The sequence below is a fragment of the Cyprinodon tularosa genome, unplaced genomic scaffold (assembly GCF_016077235.1).
Source record: "Cyprinodon tularosa strain WSP-4 unplaced genomic scaffold, ASM1607723v1 ctg448, whole genome shotgun sequence".
Classification (NCBI taxonomy): domain Eukaryota; kingdom Metazoa; phylum Chordata; class Actinopteri; order Cyprinodontiformes; family Cyprinodontidae; genus Cyprinodon; species Cyprinodon tularosa.
In genome coordinates, this window is record NW_024039172.1 from 501,220 (window position 1) to 522,255 (window position 21,036).

Here is a 21,036-nt window from a genome sequence, read left to right on the forward strand (position 1 = left end):
GTATTTCCTTTCAGCTAACTCCTCAAATCTGTAAATAGCTATCTAAGTTTTTGCATGCGTAAACCATAGTATAATTTACTGGTTTATGGCAAAGTTATAATTATATATATTCTTTGCAGAAATTATGCTGTGTTTTGATTGTTACAGTCTTACTTATCTCATTAAAAACCAGCTAAATACAAAAATGGGGTGCCTTTTGGCAGACGATGGGCAGAGTGTTTAGCTACCTGTATAGCTGGGCTAATATAGTGCTCAGCACTACATTACTTTAGTAAAAAGACGCTCCATGCACAGGACGGCGGGAGGGAAAGACCAATGAGGAAGTCTCCTCAAACTGTACCAAAGTCTTTGGTGCTTGCAGGAACAGTAAATCGTGTTCCAAAATTACTCTGCTTAATGTCTAACCCTCAAGTTAAACTAACAAAAGTGAGAGGCTTTATGTAGGTCTAGATGAGCAGACAAAAATGTCTCTGGCTACAAGTGAGTTTTTCGCCGTGTTTGACATCCATGGGAGAGAGGCACCATACAATATTACAACTTCAATGGGTGCAGCACAGGCATACGTTAGAAGAGCTCATGGTTATGTCATAGTCTTTGGACAAGACAACTTCTGACATGGATTGAATGCGACAGCCTGCCTAACAACCGAAAAGAGATCCCTACACCTGAGACAGCCTATGCCAACACAGATCTGAAGAGAATAGCATCAGAAGTACCTCAGTTTGAATCTGATGCTGATATTCTCATGCTGATTGGAAGAGATCTGCTCAGAATACATCAGGTGCAACAGCAGGTACCTGGACTGAAAAAAAAAAACCAACTTGTCCTTGGTTGGATAATTGTTGGCGAGGTGTGCATCAGTGCATCTTCTCTGCTAGAGAGCATGGTGGCAGCGGAGGAGCAGATGGGCAGATGGGAGCTGCCAGCGATCACCAAGAGGGCCGCCAACCTTAAAAGTTTGGCTGTGCTCTTGCCGTAAACCATGTCAAGATCTGTGATCTGGTGGGACAGTTTAGCTCCGTTCATGACCGTCGTCCGGACCCGATCTGGCCTCACTACCCTGCTGTCATGACATATCTGTCAGGTTCAGGAGCTAAGCTCGCCAAGGTAAAGGTGCCGGTGGCCACCTACGCACTTTTAACCATGGTGGAAGGGTTCTCCAGTCGGGGTTTTCCACCTGCCAGCCTTGCATCCATGTTTGGGGCAAAGATGAACAGCGCTCCGCTTTGTGAACAGATCACTGGATAGCGGCCTGTTCTCCCCAAATAACACGATGAGCTAACCATGGGGTTTTCTGAACGGTCCCACCAGTGTGCCTTCCAGCGTGCTGCGGCCACGAATAACATCGCTCTCCTGGCTTCTACACTCCGACGGAAGAGCTAGATCTGTTGGCCGAGATGAAGAGCCAGCTCTGCAGCTCTGCTAAAGACATTCCTCAATTTGTGTGCGGCCTCAGCTGTCTGCTCTGCCCGCTTTTCTACCTGCAGATCCGTCCTGGAAGATCTGAAGAGTGAGATGCTGGGGAGCCAAAACAGTCCGGATGCCCTGTTCGGCCCTCAATGTAAGTCAGCAATTGAAAAGCTGCAGAAAACGCAACGGATTCTGAGATGGTTTGGGACCTTGTGCGGCTTCGCTCCAGCTCCTGTGTCCCTCGCTCTTCTGGTGGTTGGCAGGACTGCCATAACCAGTGGCAAGAGTTCAGGTGCTCCACAGCAGCCTCCTCCTCCCGGCAGCAGAAGCAGCACTTCCCAGCGCGGCAGCCTGCGACCCAGAGAGGCCGTCATAGGTGGAAAGGACAGAGGAGATGGCCCCAGAAATTACTCTTAGAGGGGAATGTGTGTGACTTTGAATCTGTTAACTGTTTGTAAATAAAACCCAAACTTTACTCTGAGGGCAAGACTCTAGCAGATTACAGCCTTGCAGTGAGATCGGCCAATCTCACTGCAGCTTCATGAATTCTCTGCACATGGTGAGGCCTGATCCCAGAGCAGATCTCTGCGCTCAGCCTATGTTCACTCACGCTGCAGTGAGGGTTTATTCGGTTGGTGACTTCTGCTTTTATTTGTTTTTAAATCTTCAGTACTCTCTCTGTGACGAGAGACGATGAAGACCAAAACGAGCAGGCATATAGCTATGTTGCAGCTAACTGTTTGCTTTCAGTTCCTGCTCCTCTCAGGGGTTGTTCACCTGCTCTGTTCATTGTTAGACAGTTACTTTTCATAACTTGTCCTCTTCATCATCACCAGCAGGTTGATCTGAACCTCAGCCCAGACATCTCCTTTGTGGAGTGCACCACGACAGAGAGGATGCCAGCTTAATGACCGCAGAGTGTGACCTGTGTGAGCCTTTGGCCTCTTCGTTACTGTTTCAGTTTATCTCCACTGTTCATAGACTCAGGTCTATCATTCAGCCTCCGCCCTGAACAGAGAGGTTTCCCCTATCGGCGGTTCAGCTGCGCATGGTGCTTCTGAGTGCGCAGTAACGCACACTAGAGGCTGAGTTTAAGTTCCTTGTGAGAACAGGTGGCTTAGGCTTGTGGTTCGGTTGGACCCAGTGAGGCATGGACCACATCCTTCTTCGCCTTTAACCCACCCGCGAGAGCCTTAAAGGGCCAAGCCTTTAGGAAATAGAACTTTGGTTACGTACTGTAACCCCAGATTTTATGAATATAGGTGTAGCCCTTAAAGTTCTGCGGCTCACTAGTTCTTAAATGGCTTTAGAAAAATAGCGATTTGGGAGCCGACTGCCCAGTCTCACTGTTATTTATATAGACTGGAGTGGGGCCCACACAGCAGGTGGACGTGAAGTAAATTATGTTTCCTTGTAAAATAGATATCTTCCTTCATGCCAGGTGGTTTGAGATGGGCGTGAAGGAAGCCATTGTTCAGCAATGCCAACAATTCCCTCTAATGACCCCCCTTTCAGAGACATAGCAGGTATTGGGTAATGCAGGCTAACAAAGAACCTAAGTGACTGCCCATTCCTAAGGGGTGGACCCGTTCGTCTAGTTCAATTTGCATGTTTTCTAAGCCAAAACAAGGCTTTGTTTTTGGCCAAGTCTATAAGGCCTCAAACTCAATGTTATTTCTGACATTTTGAATTGAAACAGCTTCTTGGATGGGAAGAGAAATGTTTTCTAACTTGGAAATAATGTCCAGTGAATTGTTTTTTCTAACTTTTTTGGAATTCCCAAGTGTGTTCGATGCAGGAAGCTTCGTGGCTTTTTGGAACACCAGCTCATGTCTGACCTACCTGAAGAAAGCATCTAAAGGGATCGATGATTGATGGATGTCGATGTCGACAAATGTCCACATTTGCTCTTTCTGTTTTAGTCTGTTGTTGCCCTTTCCTGAAAGGAATATCTGAAGCATCTGGAAAAAACGGATTCCAGCATGTATGTTGCTGCTGCTGCTTTGGTGGAATAAGTACGTAAATCATATATAAAATATATAAACAGTTGATCTGATCAACTAACCCATCTGGTTGGCAATTTGTCTCTAATGTATTTTATACAAAGAAAATGACAAAACTCATGAAAATAATAATAATGATTGAACTTTACTTATCTCACATTGGAGAAATGTACCTCTGCATTTAACCCATCCCCTTGGGGAGCACTGTACTGAAATTTTGCAGCACCTAAGGAGCAATTGGGGGTTAAAGGTCTTGCTTAGGAACCCAGAGTAGGGGCAGAGGGATTCGAACTGGATACTTGCAACCTTGTCAGAACACAAGCACACTGCTCTAACCCATTAGGTTATATTGAAATATATATTGAAATTATGTTATGTATTTAATTGTATGCATTACTTTAACATGCCATCAAAAGTGTGAAAATGCAGCCTTTAAAAAATGATAGCAGAGAGATCACTTGCGTTTGGTGGTCAATGGCCTTAGGTAAAGGTGAAGCTTTGGTTAAAGGTGGGTCCAAGTGAAGCTTTGCTAAAAACATCTTTGAGCTATCCATGAAAATAGGCAGGAGAGAAGCTAGAAAAAATGCTTCAATAGTTTAAAATGTGTCTTCAGATTAGTTTTTATAATTTCTCTGGCTAATATCATAATTATCTGTTGGGCGGGGGCCTGTAACACTGTGAGAGGATTAGACAGAGTAAACTAATCATTACAAGATCTTTATTTAATACTAAATGAAAAAATTGAATAAGAGACAAGTTGCGTAATAAAACTATATCTTGTTGGATCTCACTATCCATAAACAATACATTTTCTTTTGATTTAAAACTTCATTCAAAATGTATTCAAATCTATGTTTAAACATTTAAATGAAATACAAATGAGCAGAAGGGTTTGGAATCCATGTGAGGTTATCAGTGGCATTCCCTTTTCGACCACTAGTTGGCGCCCGAGTATTGGACCAGTGCTAAAGCCGGGGACTACGTCACTCCGCTCTTTGAGATGACTTCCTTTAAACGCATTCAGGGAAACAGTTCTGTTGTATTTGTTATGGACCAGTGATAACCGACCCTCTGCTTACAGTAAACGCACCAACACGGTTCTTATTGACAAGAAACGAATGAACGATGTGGAGTTATAGATGATAACTTAGCAGGAGAGCAGGCAGGAGGGCGGAGAGTCAGGTAGGACACTAAGAAGTTACCTATTTAGCTAGTTAGCTTTGTTGCTAACGACTTTAAAACTTTATTAGTCGTGTGCATTAGTTTATCTTTATGTAGGCACTCTTTTCATAGTGTGTCGGGGGGTAAAAATTGTGATAAAGTGAACTGTTACACCGAGCTGTCGCTGTGTTTCCACTCAGAGCGCCACGTCACTGATCCACGGAGAGAAAAGCAGCAGCTCATTACGAGTCCTAAAGATTAGAGATAAAAGGAACCAAAGCAGCGCGGAGGTCTTTACTGCGCTCCTGCCTGGGCCTTTTTCAGCATTTTCTGTTGTGTAAGAAGAAGAGACTGCCACACACCTAGCAGGTCAAAATGACTGCGTCAAACTCGGGCCTGATCATGAACGTAGTGAACAGCATCGTGGGAGTCAGTGTGCTCACCATGCCCTTCTGCTTCAAACAGGTTGGTCCCTCACAGCTGCTGGGGTATGAGCCTCTTTAGGCTCTTTCTCTATGTAATCAGCCATATGCTGGTGTACTTTAAACTGATTGTGGAATACTTTAAATGTATCTAGATTGTCATTTCTAACAGATAATAAAATGAATTAAAGGGCCAAATATCTCAATCTAATTGAGATTAGGATATTTCTTTCATTTTTACTCTGAGCCACTTGGTTATTAGTAGTTATTATAGATATATTTCCCCAAAAGTTTTATGGTTGAAGTAATTATATTGAAAAGGCATTAAAACAGGTTTATGTTCCAGATTACTTGTGTGGAAATGAACTCTTTTCCTCGTTAGTGGGCTCCTGGTCCCTGAGGTTTGAAGGGTTGCTTATCACCCCAATCTTTAGCTCCCATCACAGATTCTCTTTGGCATATAAGTCTGGAATCTGGCTTAGATTGTGTTTTCTTTATTACTTTTAACCAGAATTTGTTAAAAAAAAAAAAAAAAAAAAACCCAATAACCTTTAAAATGTTGTTGATTTTAGCTAGAAAATTCTTCTCTTTTTCATGCACATCTAGCACAGCACATTTGGGTGCAATCTTACCAGCGGTGACATCCTTTCAGAATTTTTATATTTGATGTCTAAGGATTAATTTTTAAGAAAAAATGATAACTTATTTTCACCAAATATTTCATCTCTTTTAAATGAATAAAAATGACAGCTAACTGAAAGGATAGCAGTCATTTTTGTGGAGGAGCTAAAACCAAGTATAAATCAGTGATTGTCAGTTAATACGTTTTTGTTACCTTTTGTGTTTAACAAAATGTTTAGTCTCCAACATTTTGACCATAACTGCAGGTGTATGCGTTGATGTAGGTGTTTGTGTTTTGCTTTTTTAGACTGCACTTTTTTTTTATATGCTAAAGTCTTAAAACCTAAAATATTTGATTTTTAATCTGTCAAACACTTTAGTAGCCAATCATTTTATATATAAAGACAAAATTGATTTTGTAAAGGTGCTGTAGGAAGTTACATTTAGACCATCTTTAGCTGGAGAAATAAAAAAAAAAACAAACATTGATTCACAAGTGATTCATAAGTATATAACAATTTGTAGCTCTTTGAAGCTTAAATAGACATTACAGAGTTTTCTAATGATACTGCCACCTGTGGCCAAAACACAGAACTGCAGCACTCTTATGCTTGCTCCTTTTTCCACCTTACCTTGAGTTGCCATCATGGGTGTCTGAGCTGAACTGAACTGGATGGCAGGCACTTCTTCATATCAACAGAATCCATCTTGAATATTACTGTTAGTTTGTTTGCTAGGTTGGAATCACTTAATATAGAGGTGCTTGATGTCAAATCTGCCAAACGGTGTGGGAACTTCCATTACAAAATAAATGAAAGTAAATAGGCTAGAGGCATATGGAAGCATCGGTACTAAGCTACCGAGGTGTGATTTGTAGAGTCAATTAAAAGGTAAAAACTATATATATATCTATATCAATTTAAAATATATATATATATATATATATATATATATATATATATATATATATATATATATATATATATATATATATATATACAGACAGACAGAAAGATATATACATAGATATAGAGTCTTGGGGCCTTTGAGTGAATAGTTTTCTTATTCTTCCGCTGCATGATAAATGCACTTTTACCAGGTTCCAGCTTCCTCTTACTGTTCAAAAAAACATGCACATACATGGTCAGCCAGTCACTCTGAATTGCCGTTAGATGTGTCCATGTGATCGTTTATGCTTGTTGCTGGTGATAGAATGTCGGACTGTCCAGCCGTTACCATACTGGTCGTTTTTAACCAGCAACAGCTGCTCTTACTGGTGGGAGCCGGTGCTGAACTGGATTTTCCACTTGCAAAAAATTTGTTGATGTCACAAGTCTTATCAGCAGCTTCTTTCTGAACCTTGAATGTTCTCCTGGCACATGTTTTTGTTTTTTGTTCCTTTGCACATTTTGAAGGGGGGTTTGACATTTCTTTTGAGGTAATAGCATTGAAATAGTAAAATGTGGAGTAGTGCTACAACATCTACAGCTATTCTTTTGTAATTTTTAAATAATTTTTTTGTTTTTCGTGGTTTTAGGGAGATCTTCACTATTTTGTCCTAAAGAGAAGTTGGCTTATAGGGCAGTCTTTGATCATTAATATTAAAACAGACTGGTTCTTTGGAGTAGCTATCTGTTATTCCCAAATAAACTAAACTAAACTGCTATGTCTGATTATTTGACTTTCCTAAACAACAATGACCTTGCAGCATAAAGCCAGTCTGAATCATTTTTGAAATATGATAAGAAATCTATTGAGTTTTACTTGAACAAAATATCAGTTGTTGACACATTGTTTTAAAATGTTTAAGCAGTAAAGTAAATTATTTTATTGCTAGATTTACAAAAATTAAGGGTTAAAAATAGCTGTAAGGTGCCCTGCTGTATACTGTAAGCAACATGTGGCATTTAGAAACTCATTTTGACTGGTTGACTGATTAGGTCTGCCAATGTTTCTTAGATGTCTTACAAAATGAATCATACTTTATCACCCTTTTCAAGATTCTTCAAGCTGTAAGTTATATTTAGGTATTTATGCACCAGAAAAAACAAAGTAGTCAAATCAGTAACTAATACTTTCTTCCAATGTCAATGACTTGAGTCAATCAGCTATATTTTATTTAACACCTGTACCTGTATGACCTGATTGAATAATAAGTGTCTTGAGATAACATCAGTTATGGGCACTATATGAATAAACTGAATTGAATTTAATTATAACTTTTTAAACTTTTTTACACACTCTGGATCATTTAAATTAATTAAGTAAAACATAAATATGCACCTCATGTTTAGTGAAGTTACTTTGTCAAAACTTTTTATCACATCTCCCCAGTTTGGTGGCTGTGCATCAATTTTGAATCCTTCTCTTAAAGGGGTCATAGAATGAAAAAATGAGTTTCCATTGTCATAGATGAATAACGATAGTTCAGTGGGTGAAATGGACGTACAGAGAAGTTTAAACCCCATCAACACCTCCTTTCTCTGCAAATCTCACAATTCTAAACTTCCACCGTAAAACGGGCGAATTCAATCGAAGCACCGAATTGACATCAGTTTGGGGATGTTGCCTTTCTCGGTTTTGGCCTGTACTTTTATCACGCCCTAAAATTTACATACCGACCAGCCCACTGGTCTGGAGAAATGGGAACATTTTCACAGTCTTCCCAAGGATCCAAAGACTCGTCAGGCATGGATTATTTTTGTCTATTAGTAGATCCCAGCAAAGTTTGATGCTCAGAGGTTCATTTGCTCGAAGCATTTTACCGAAGACAGCTTTCAAATCTTGGACAGTTCAAAGGAGGATTTGCTGAACTTCTTTTACTGAAACAAGGGGCTGTTCCAACCATTAAGGCCATCACAACCACTAGCTGGAAGTATGATTCTGTCGCTAAGCTGTTGATAGCAGTGCTAGCATATCTGTAGTGACCAGTTTTTGGTTAATGAAAAGGAGGACACCTGGCCGCTGTTGTTCAGGCTACCATCACTGGTTTGGGTTCAGTCGCTCCGTCAGTGGCTCCTTGTTTCGACCCCATGCTGCACTGTAGTCGACCAAAATCCCGGACGATTTTGAAATTCCCCTCTGACATCTTTTAGGTATGAAAAGTAGGACATGTCCGGGAAAAAGAGGATGTCTGGTCCCCCTACCATATCAACAATCGGATGTTTCAGTGACTGAGTGCTTGTTGCCATGATGTGTCTTTGCTCAGCAGCTTTGCTCATTGTAAACCAACCAATCAGCGCACAGCTCATCATGATCCTACCATAAAAGGAAGAAAACCTGTCCTTTCATTCTAGGGCTTTTAACCAGGATTGCATTAGGGCTCATAGAACAATAAATATTCAATTTTTAGCCCAACCAATGTTACACACCCTATTCAGAGACCTGAAGGACTAGATACCCTATAGAATCATTCTATCACCCCTTTAAAATCCCCCTCAAAGCACATTAAACATTGTCCTTTTAATGTAATGAAATACAGGATAGGTACCTTTGCTATTCATAGTACTATTCTGAACTGTAGTGACCTCATTTCTGTTCACCCATCAGGATATTGCAAAGGTTTGTTTTTGGAACTAGTTTCACATAGGAAGCTTCATCAGTGTCTGAAAAGGTTTTTCATTCTGATCGAACAGAGTTGGCATTAGATAAATATGATAATTGTTGTGACAACTTATATCCTCTTAATAGAAACCCCAAAATAATCTAAACTATCCTCTTTAAATTTAAACCGAATGAACACAAACAAATCTGACAGTCCAGAAATTGCTGTCACACTTCATCAGCTCTTATGTCAATATTCTGGAAAAAATGCTTGAAATGGATGCTAAGTCCTGATATAAATGTTAACAAGTGTCTGTGCTCCTTCCCAGTGTGGGATCGTACTGGGTACTCTGTTGCTGTTCTTCTGTTCATGGATGACCCACAAGTCTTGCATGTTCCTGGTCCACACCGCCAGCAACACCAAACGAAGAACCTATGCTGGACTGGGTGGGTAAAAACCACCGGTAATCCTTGGTTTAGAGGTTGAAACAACAGTTGCATTACTCTGGGTTTATTTATTTTTCAATTCTAAAACAATCCAATCATCTTATTGTTGAGCAGGATGCTTTAAAGTGAACAACTGGATGATTTTAGCTCATTTTGAAACAAGTTGGTGTCAGATTCTTTTTTTCTCTTTGGCTTGGCATCGTTAACCTTGATCCTTTCCTTTCTCTGCAGCTTTCCATGCTTACGGGAAACCTGGAAAAACGCTTGTAGAGACGAGGCAAGTTTCACTCAATGATGCGCTTATATATTCTTTCTATATGGAAATAGCCCGATACGTTGTCAGCCCGATATTTTTTGGCCGATATTAGCATTTTGGCCAATACATGCATGCATTTACAGGCTGGTTGCTGCATTCAGCAGCCATACCATTAGGTTAGTTTGATGCATGCATTGCCCCTCGCCTCCTTGCTATAAATTGTTAATGTTTTGTTTGATTTGTTATTGATTTGATTCTTATTTGTTTTAAACTGAGACCTGTGAAATATTTGTTATCACATTTATAATTTAAAGCTACAGTGTGTAATTTTCAGCGACATCTAGCGGTCAGACTACAGACCGCAGCAACATGAACATCTCCCCCCCACCGCTTCTCCCCCCCAACAGTACGGCGAGCGTTACGGGACAAAATTTCTTCTACGACGTCCACATCACCTACCCTCTCAAGTGATGAGGTTTGTTTACATAGATAATTTTACAGATAGTATTTCATTAGTCTGTGTAGGGTATAGATTTCATGTAGACTTAAGATAATAAATATACCCGTTATTTTTTCTACATCGTTGTGACGTCTTGGTGAGCTGCTTTGCATGGTGATATAAACAGACGAAGTAATTGTAGTCATTAGTTTAACAGCGAGATTGTGTTCGCTGGAAGAATATATATCCCCCGTTTACAGAGTCCAAGTCATTTTGGTGGCACGGGGGTTACAACGCGAGGGAGAGGGAGAGGACGAGGGCGAAGGCAGGGAGGCCGTGCAGCTAGGGCCAGGCGAGAGAGGGGAGCCAGCGGGGTGAGAGCAGAGGAGGAAAGGCTTGAAGATCTCCAAAGGAGCCGGAGAGAAGTAACCGAGGTATATATCCAGAAAATTATTTTACAGAAAATTACTGAATCATTACCTGTGAAACATCAGGGACGTTGCTGAATAAGTATACTGGAGAGTAACAGCATCATCACGCAGCATGTTATTGTTTTAGACAGGTCTGAGCATCCTGTACTCCAAAAACTGCAGTGATATTAGACAATTGTGTGTGTAGGATTAATTACCTGTCCAAGAGAAAACTGGCAACTTGAGCGTCACTTTGAAAACCTTCTTCCTCCATCAGTGACTTCCATCGTGTAAATGCCGTGCCAATGTTGATCCGTGTTTTTTGCCGTTTCTTGTCACGCTTGCGTTTATTCTCGTCGTGTTTCCGCTTCTTAGATGACGGGGGTTCGGTGTCCGCCGCTTTTCGTTGTGATACAGAGTAGGCATGATCCTCCATTCGTCTGATGTTTGGCCACACAGTGCCAAACAGTTTGCAAAGTCACTCACGCCTGCCGCCTTGTTCACCTTTCTTGTTACTGAGGCGCAGTATACCTGCTTCTTCTTCTTCTTTGGTTTCAGGCAGACTAAACGCTTCTCAGGCATAATACTGCCATCTACTGTTCAGTACCGTCTCAGTTAATCTCTCTCAACTTGCCGTAGTTATTTTTGAGCGTCATGGGAGATCTCGCAATCGCTAGTTTGTTGCCTCTGCGCTTGCCGTAGCGCAAAGATGTCTGCCTCCATGGCTGCGAGACCCGCTCCTATGTAATTATAAATAACGAATTCTAAGGCAACGCAAATATTATGGTTAAAAGGCTGAGCTCATAGGTGATGATAAGTAACATAGTTATGTATAATATATTAAATTTCTGACTTTATATGCCTGTAATTATTACACACTGTAGCTTTAAATAGCGGAAGAAATCTGCTCCAAGGATCTGACATAAAATATCTGCAGCACTGTGACAGACCGAGCAGTAAGGACAGTCAGGTGTATTTAAAAAAAAAAAGGGTTCTTTTATTAAACCCAAAAAAGATAAAATGTCACAAGTAAAAATGTATCCAAAGATCAGGTCAAAGTAACAAAAACTACCCAAAATAACCAGTAACAGAACTAAAAAAAAAAAAAAAACTGACCTGCCTTATTAAAACAAAAAGAAAAAAACAAAGCGGAGTGTGTATGACGTCATCAGCGTGCGCCGGCTACCGTTCCTTCATCCTGTCCACTGAACTGCTGCTAGTTTTCCTCACATGCCTGGAAGATGTCTAGTGCTGCTACCACAGATGATCTCGCTCTCCAAATGGAACAATTCAGATTAGCTAGAATGAATAGAAGGGGTAGAACGTAGCCGCCTGTGGCCCGGGCTGCCTGTCACAACTCCAGTCATAACAGCAGTTGACGTCATACGTACTCTGCTTTGTTTTAAAAAAATAGAAAATAAAAAAAATAACCGCTGATGTCTGGGGGACAGTGAATGGCCTACATGTTATGAATGCTGGCGTAGCATAAAGAATAAATGATGAACAGTTTAGTTTGTGCCTTCAAGTCGTTGCCCATAGGAAGACGTTACTTGAATATAACCTAACGGAATATCTTCAGAACGGCTCCAAATGACACTAAACTCATATGGGTGAGTAGAACATGATGTAATAACGTAAAATCAAGGGGCCAATGTAAAAAAAAAACAAACAACACAGTGTTCCCCTTTAAATAATGGCTCATTAGTCCACAAAAGAAACACATGGGACAAAACATACACAAACCTAAATAACCCAAATGAAGCAAAACCCCATTCCCCCCCATTGCATGATGTGGTATGGTCCAAATCAGCTCAGCCCCTCGGCCACCTGCTGGTTCCTCAGAGCAACTGAAACAGAGTATAAAATAAACAGAATCATAACAGAACAGGGTAAACGGAGTAGGCACACTTATTTAGAAATACAATGCAATGGTGATAAATAAATTCCTAATAATGAATATAAAATTATATGTGTTACCACATCTGTGTGGCTGTATAAGCAGCCATCACAAGCACATATCAGGGATTGGTTAGATTGATGTCAAAATAATACTATTGGTCTATCTTTATGTGAAAAGTTAAATATGTTTTATGTTCTAATAATATATCTGTGAATAGAATATAAAGTTAACGGTTGATTATCTTTCTTTTGTTTGTGTCTGCAGTATGATCGGTCTGATGCTTGGGACCTGTATCGCCTTCTATGTTGTCATCGCTGACTTGGGCTCTAATTTCTTTGCTCAGCTGTTAGGTTTACAGGTTTGACTTAATTTGGACCCTCTCTCAGATTCATTCTTTCTTTATAAAAATGTTCAAAACCTCTAACAGAGGTCCCAGGATGGGAGCTGGACTCCGGACTGTTTAGTGAAGTGTTTGAAATTCTTGGGATTAAGCTGTTGCTCTGCTCTTTGAAGGTGACGGGCAGTTTCCGTGTGGTTCTGTTGATTGCCGTCTCGCTGGTAGTCGTCCTCCCACTGAGCCTGCAGAGGAACATGATGTCCTCCATCCAGTCCTTTTCAGCCATGGCGCTCATGTTCTACACCCTGTTCATGTTCACGGTGAGCCCAAACCCACACAGCTGCTCTCTCTGTTCGCTACATGTCAGCAGAATCAGTAAGGTTGGTGAGGTTATGGTTTGCACAAGCAAAACACAAAATTATTGAATCCTTTTTGTACACGTGTCAGAATCTTTAGTTAATATTGGAGCCTAATTCTATTTTTGAAAAATAGAAAAACCTTTTTTCCTTTATTTTTCATTTTTATCAATGAAACTGAATAAAAACGCAAAAGTCAGAACACGTTGGATTAAATCTCACAAAACAGTCATTTCCAGCTATGAAAATCAGCCAATTTTTATCCTGACTGGTAAAGAATGCTCCCCTGTAAAATCCTACCAGGTTGCATAATGAAGCAGTAATTATCATGAATGCTGTTACTCAATTAACAACATTTGAAGTTGTTGAAAAAGCTGAATTTGTTTCATTGCCTTATTTTTGATCAAACATAAAGATAAAAGTATGAAAAAGATAATTCCATCTATGGCTGCAACGCCAAACAAAGTAGATAAAAATGCTGCAGAAATGTTGTCGGAATCTGTCAGAGATCATTTGTCAGTCATAGTATTTCAGTTATTGTTGAATTGCTGAATGGAAACCAATGCAGCAACGGTTGCTGTCTTTAAAATTATGCTTTACACGTCTTCAAATGAGTTTTTGCAAGTGCAAATCATAACTTTTACCACCATCATGGACTAACAGCCATTTAAATGTTGCAGATTATTCTTTTTTGGTTCATCTTGTAATACTTATTGTTATATTTGTCTCTGGTCTTTTAAAATGTTGATTTTTTTAAAAGAAAATGAATCTTGTTTTTCTTTACAGTTGTGCTTCTAGTTTTGTTTTTACAAATATTGTTTGGTTGCCTTGTGGGTTCACTTCTTATTTGCTCTGTTGTACTGATGCATTTGTTACTAACAAGAAGCTTTCTTGCTCCTGTTTCTAAAGAGCAAATCCGCACTAAATCATTCAGGCAGAAAACAGTTGCTGCGCTGGTTTTTGGTTTAAATCTCACTTCCAATCCGTCTAAGAAATAACCTCAGAGTCGATAAAATAAAGTGAGTTCTTGATTTTTCTGTTTTTTCTTTATTATTATTAAAGGAAAGCTGTGGTATTTCATACCACAACATTTCTAACATGTTCTCTTTAAATGATCCGTCTTTCCACATGTGGTTTCACTGTTAAACGTGCTTTAATGAAAGCTGAGCTTTACTGACATATTTTAGAGCCATCGTTGCGTTCCTGTTTCTACTGAACTTAACTGTATTTTAGTTAATTATCCACTCTGCATTGATCAGAGTCTGAAGCCAAGAAGAAAACCTTATAGAAAACTTTGTAGAGGAAATGAAAGAGTCGCGCTGAGGGTTTCTCTGCTGATAAATGTAAGCTGCAACTCACTTTCATTGTAGGGGAAGCTGTGAAATAGTTAAACCTACAGTTACAGATCCTTGTAGGTAGTTTCCTCCTTTTTTTAACATTGCAAACACAAACTTCACTTTTAGTTGAGCAACCAGCAGAGAGTTGCAGATTCTTGCAAAGAGGAAGGAAATGATGGTGTTTCCATTTCTGTATTCATCCCTCTTTAACGTGATACTCCTTTATAAAACTCCTCTGCAGCCCACTGCTACGTTTTTAGTAAACAGAAATCTGTGTTATTTCATCTCTAAATGGTACCTTTGTGCGAAGGCCTCTGAGGTTTGTTGTTACTTTAATGAGCAAAAAGAGTCATGCGCACCAGTGAACACAAAGGACAGGTCAGGGAGAAAATGATGGAGCAGTTTAAAGCTGCTTAGGTTATAAAGCGAACTTTTAAGAATACATCGACTGTCCAGGGAAAGAGAGGAATAATCAGAAGCAGTCCTGGAGGAGATGCAGAGAGACGCCGCTCTGGTAGAATATTCTTTTAACTGAACATCAGAGCTGCATGTTTGTCAGTGTTAACATGTGTTAGAATGGCCTAGTCAAAGCCCACAGCCAGCTAAGATAGGCTGGCACATTATTGCACATTTATCATTATTACAACGTCACTATTTGCTAGTATTGCAAAGAACTGTTTGACTGCTGTGAAAGCTGGTCTAAATGATTAAATCCAGCTTTGTTGGCCAAGGTGGTAAAAACAAGGAAATAGATTTAGGTTCATAGTACAGCGAGAAATATGTCTGCAAATAATTTTTTATTTTTTAATTTAAAAATCAATTAGATTTTTAAAAAATCAAACAATAATCAGAATGTAAAAGGCATTATTAGTAGATTTTATTGCGGGATTTAAACCAGGTGAAGCTTTACTGCTTTAGGGGTTCTGGTGTATTTAAAGAAAAAAGGTTTTTCCATCTTAGATCAATATTAGATTTTTTTTTAAATAATTTTTGTAAGTTTACAAGAGATAAAGGCTAAATTCAAAAACATCAAAACTGGCTCGCTTTTCACAATTTTAGCTGTAAGAAAAAAAAAGGAAACCCCTCAGAGCATTTATATTTTGATTAGCTTGTCAGTTGCACAAAATCTCTGTGAAGTACAGATAAGTTTGTAGTTAAAATGTAAGACAATGTAAAAAGTCCCGGAAGAATGAAAACTTTACAAGGCACTGTAGGCTGAAGAAGTTTAGAAAAATGAAGAAATTTTAATTGTTATATGGAATATTAAATACGTTAGGCTCAAAAAATTGTAAACAATATCAGACAAATCCTGTTTGGAGGAAGTATCTATGTCCAAACTAGAATCTGATGATTGTGGATGACTTTAAAGTGATCCAGAATCCCTCTGTGGTTCATCTAAACAAATACATTTAGAGTGTTCCTAACTCCATTCTGACTGCAGGGAACATCCATTTCTGCATTTATCTTTTAGAAGTGCTGCTATAGTAGAGCAGGTTACCTGAGGACAGAGTTTCCTCTGCTGCAGAGCTCCCCTGCAGCATCGGTTTTCTGCCTGGTGTGATTTTTAGTTTATTTTCTCTTTAAGTGAAAACACAGTTTGTGCATACAGCTCAGTTTAAAGTCCCTGTCCTGCTCTCTCTGTGTTATATGAAGTGAGGGGCTTGTTTTTAACCTAGAAGCCCGGAGAGGTGAGTCCAGCTTTAGAACCGACCCGGCCTGATTCTCTGACCCTCTAATAGATGTATCTCCTTCCCTCCCTCTTTCCATCCACCCCTCAATGATCTCCTCTCTCACCCTTCTCCATTTAACGGCCCCTTCTTTTTCTCCTCTTTTTTCCTCTCTTGTCCTGCCTCCCTTCCTTTCCTCTCCGTGACCTAACATGTGCTGACCTCCCTCCCTCCTTCCCACCGCTGTCTCTGCTTTTGGTGATGTAGATAGTGTTGTCGTCTCTGCGCTACGGCATAATCACGGGCTCCTGGGTGGAGCACGTTCACCTGTGGCGCTTCAGGGGCGTCATTCAGTGCCTGCCCATTATCGCCACAACCTTCTGCTGTCACCCGTAAGTAACCCCCCCCCCTCCAAATAAAGCACGGCAGGGGCAGAGAGCGGAGGAAGCTTTGCTCTCCCTGGAACTCTTCCTCATGTCCCCACCTGAACCTCCTCCCCCTCATCCCCATCCTTTCCTGGTTTGAGCTGTGTGTGTTTGGTGGCAGTAGTAACAAGGCAGAGGGGTTTGATGAAATGTTTCATTGCTGCCCTGCATCCAGGGTTTTGGATGTGGTGGATTTTTATTCTTTAGGCACTTAAAGGAGCAAGATGTGGGAAACGCATGCTGGTGAAAAACCTGTGAGATTTTCTTTAAAACTCTTTAAATTATTTCCAGTTTTGATCATATTCATTCTACATTCTGTTGATTTTGAGCCCGGCAGGTTTTTCGCTCAGAATGCAGTTTTCTGTTATTTCCTTCATACATGTTCTGTGATTTTCTTCCCTTAATTAAAACTGTCATAAAATCAGGGAGCTGTCCAAATGGAAACCATCCTCCTCCTGTTTTTCGCTCTGTGTCCTCCGTCCATTTGTGTTCACTTGGTCTGGGCTGTAACCCCCGTTCCCCCTCCTCCCCACCTCCTTCCCCTCAGATGGTGCTATCCTCGTTCAAACATGGGCTGCTCAGCGGCTGGTGGCTAGGGCAGGTCTATTTGGTGCGCTGGGAGGGTGTTTTTCGCTGTATCCCTATCTGTGGGATGGCCTTCGCCTGCCAGTCGTAAGTACTCCTCACGCCATCCAGGGTTAACATCAGAAAACTGATATGAAACGTTTTTGTTCAGCTGCAGCTTTGTAGATTGGAAATGTATTTTATAATAGAACATCATAGGCTGTGGTTGAAATGACATCACAAGATCATACTTCAAATAAAAAATGATCTAATCTTTTTGTTTAAAACGGAGATGCAACTTTATTCTGATTAGGGCTGAAACTAACAATAATTTAGCTAATCGACTATTCTGTCGTTTATTGTTTCAATTAATAATCGGAGAGCCAAAGGTTCCTTAAACCAGATTTTCTTATTGAATTAAACCAGCTTTTCCATTAGTGGAGTTCGGGATATAACATATTGATGCATGAAAAAGTTATATTTTTTATCTTAACTGCAATATGTATAATTATTTAGATTATTTCAATAATTTATCAATTCTGATTTATTATTTCAGCCCTAATTTTAATGCTAAAATAAAAGGGAATACTGATTGTTAGAACTTGAAAGATTTTAGGGAAATAAAAAAAAAAAGTTTCAATAAGCAGTTTATAGGTTTACAAAAACTTGTTTCTCTACAAGGATACGTTCATGCAATTCAAGCTTACATTACTGATTTCAACTTTCCCTCAATATTTTAAAAGTTTGCCGGAACTATTTTGTCTATTTTATTGATCCTAAATTTGGTAGAAATCTTTTATTATTGTTCTTATTGTTTTTTTATTATAATTAGATATGACAGTAAAACGGGTTTGAATCGCAGCTTCAGATGTAAAACTGTGAGTTCGCTGTAATGTCCTGTTTGCCGACCCCTGAACAAGAGAGTGGCTAACAAGACACAAACAAATAAATTATATTTAAGTCGTTTTTTAATACAGTTTGTAGTCTGGATAACAGCATGTGTAAAATATACAGTAAAAAGTGATGGATGGAACTTTCTAAAACTTCTAAAAGGGCGCTTCCAAATTTGTGTTATTAGCTAGATAAAGCATTTTTTATTTAGAATTCAGTTAATCAGTAGGGTGCAGCAACATGTGGGGGAGGGTTGCTCCATACAGTTGGAGGAAACTGGTACCCTGGTATCTCACTATAAGGGTTTCAAACTCCAGAACCAGTCAGGTTTCAGTGGTCTTATATTCTTATATTTTTATATTGGTGCATTTTTAGTCCTTAAAGAAAATCCTGAATAATTTAAGATTGTTTTTATTTATTTATGTACATTTCTGATTAAGGTTAAGTCTGTCAGTATTATTTATGCTACGAAACAGCTTCATATAGTTGACTAATCATCCATATTAATGTCTGCCTTCTCTAAATAAAAATCTAAAACCGTTTTCTCTGTGCTTTTAAATGCTAACATAGTGATCCATTGATCCATTAGCCATCGCACCACAGTAGCTTCTCTAAATCTCTGCATTTCTTGCCTTTCACCCTTCTGCCTGCTCAATCAGTGGCTCCTTTGTGCTGCGCTCTATGATGGCTGCTTGCTCTGGGTTTGCTCTGGCTTCGGCGGGTTGTGGGCAGCCTGAACCGACTAAATTAACAGAGTTTGTGTTAGATCTGAATGTGGTGTTGGAGAAGTGTTCTGGTGAGATCATTAAGACACAGATGTTTGGGTGGTCGATTGTGGCGTATTGTTTTGTTTTGTGCCAGAGTAAGTGAGTAAAGCTGGTTGGAGTGGGTGGCTGTAAGCCTGGAGACCTAAAACTGACTTTAATTAATGTAATGACATGAGCTAACTAAACATGGTGTGGTGGGCATCTGCATGTCACCCTAAACCAGGAAAACCTACACTTGTGTGTCTCTGTGTGAGCGTTGTTTAGCACTCGTTGTGCTAAGTGATATGTGGCAGGGGGGATTTCTTGGCCTGTGGTCATACTGAGCGAGGCGAGCTCTCACTTAGCTTCAGCCAAACCACTAATCAACACATTGGCCTGCCGCCACCTTACAGACACACTGATGTATTCACAGGCTGATTAAACAGCTCTTAGCACATTGGATTTTTATTACGTTCATGAAATGTGTTTATTTTCAGCTAGAACATTACTTAACATCACTATTATGACGTGGTGGGAGCTGGCCCTGTGCTTATGGAGGCCGAATAATGTGGAACATTTGGCTCCTGTTGGAAAAACACGCAAGGTGTGCAGCAAGAATATTCCTCTGTAAGGAGGCGATGGCAGAAGTTTGGGAATCTGGTCTACATTTCTTGTATGAACAGTTCATCCATCAAAATGTCAAAGAAACTGTTAATTTTAAGCCTCTAAATTCCCAAGTTTCAATTTCAAGGCCTCTGGAGCAGAAAACTTGTGGAAGAAAATGTAATAAAACCAGAAAAGAATTTAGTTCCAACCTGGAAAAACTGAGCGCAGTCCCACCCTGAGCCTGATATTCAGTACACCAGCTATGCTTAGAGGCTCAATTCAGATGTTTAGTTCTACTTCTGATGGTTGCTAACACATTATCCAAGCGTTAACATGCTGCTCTAGCAAACTTAAAAAGAAGTAATTCAAGAAGTTATCTACTTTTTTCCATTAGTGCAAACCCTGAATTCAATTCATCAGTCAATCAGGTTCTTATTCCATTAAAGCACAAAGTTGTATTTTATCCTCCTGTCTCCAATTATATTGAATCAGGTTAACCTAAAATAAAATTCAGCTGTTTAATTGGGTTTTATATCTTCTTTCCATTCTTAAACAAAAGACATAGTTTTCCTTGAGCTTATAAAGAATCAGAAATTGTTCAAAGATATTATTATGGAGTAGGGCACAGAAAGCTTTATTCATATGTCCTTATGCTAATCAATTAACAAGTTGGTCCAATTAATGCATTTATAAAAACTGAAGAAAATTGGAGGACTTCTAATTCCCCATGAATATAAAAGATTTTGTAAAAGGGATGTTGCCATGACCTCAACAAAAATACTGAAGGTTCTGCAGTAACTTCTAACTGTGCCTCGCCACCTTGTAGTTGGGAGAACAACTTGCTGAAATATCCATATGTTACGGCTAACTAAGGAACACTTCTAGAAGCTTTTATTCTAAACTAATCATCCAGGTCTGTCAAAAAATGTTCAGAAACAACAAAATGTAAACGACCAGAGTGCTATACGGTCTAAAAATACACTGTAGGGTAGGTTCCTGTTCTGTTAGCCCAGGTTTATGACATGATACATAGTTCTAAACACCAAAAGATAAATGTGTTAGTTTGCTAAAAATTAGAAAAGGTTTTAATTTTAGCCTCACAGTGAGTTGATTCAAGAAAAGAAGGATTTGTAAGGAAAAATGAATTGGACAGCTGGACTGTCAGGAGCTGAGCAAAAGAAAACTAGGAGCTTAAATTATTTTACATTTGAAAATAAAAAATATTTGTAATGAGGCACCTAGAGCATGTTTTTGCAGTTTGTGCAGGAAAATATGTCAAAGGTTAGGCTGGCAGGCTTTACCAAAGCCCATCATTGGAAAAGCATTCCCCTTATGATGTCATAAGGGGAAAGCTTTTCCAACAGCCCATTTAGAGCACACATAAGCTAAGAGGTGAAAAGTTGTTTTCTTTTGTGAACCTTAAACAAAGGCCTCAGGACACATATGACTTTTACAAAATGTTTAAGAAGTTAATAATGTGGGACCTTTGATGTAC

General features: G+C 39.5%; 1 protein-coding gene across 3 annotated transcripts in view; it reads left to right on the forward strand.

Annotated features, from left to right (window-relative positions):
- Nucleotides 1-4,904: 4,904 nt before the first annotated feature.
- The window catches only part of slc38a10 (solute carrier family 38 member 10), a 35,629-nt gene continuing 19,497 nt past the window's right edge, over nucleotides 4,905-21,036 (forward strand). For 2 of the 3 annotated variants that reach the window (XM_038300345.1, XM_038300348.1), the window contains exons 1-6: nucleotides 4,905-5,039; nucleotides 9,490-9,607; nucleotides 9,839-9,884; nucleotides 12,877-12,970; nucleotides 13,126-13,269; nucleotides 16,577-16,701. In XM_038300345.1, coding sequence (XP_038156273.1) covers nucleotides 4,950-5,039; nucleotides 9,490-9,607; nucleotides 9,839-9,884; nucleotides 12,877-12,970; nucleotides 13,126-13,269; nucleotides 16,577-16,701 — 617 coding nt within the window. In that variant the 5' untranslated portion in view covers nucleotides 4,905-4,949. Of the gene's footprint in view, nucleotides 5,040-9,489; nucleotides 9,608-9,838; nucleotides 9,885-12,876; nucleotides 12,971-13,125; nucleotides 13,270-16,576; nucleotides 16,702-17,281; nucleotides 17,407-21,036 lie in introns of all 3 variants that reach the window. The other variant, XM_038300347.1, reaches the window with a different exon arrangement.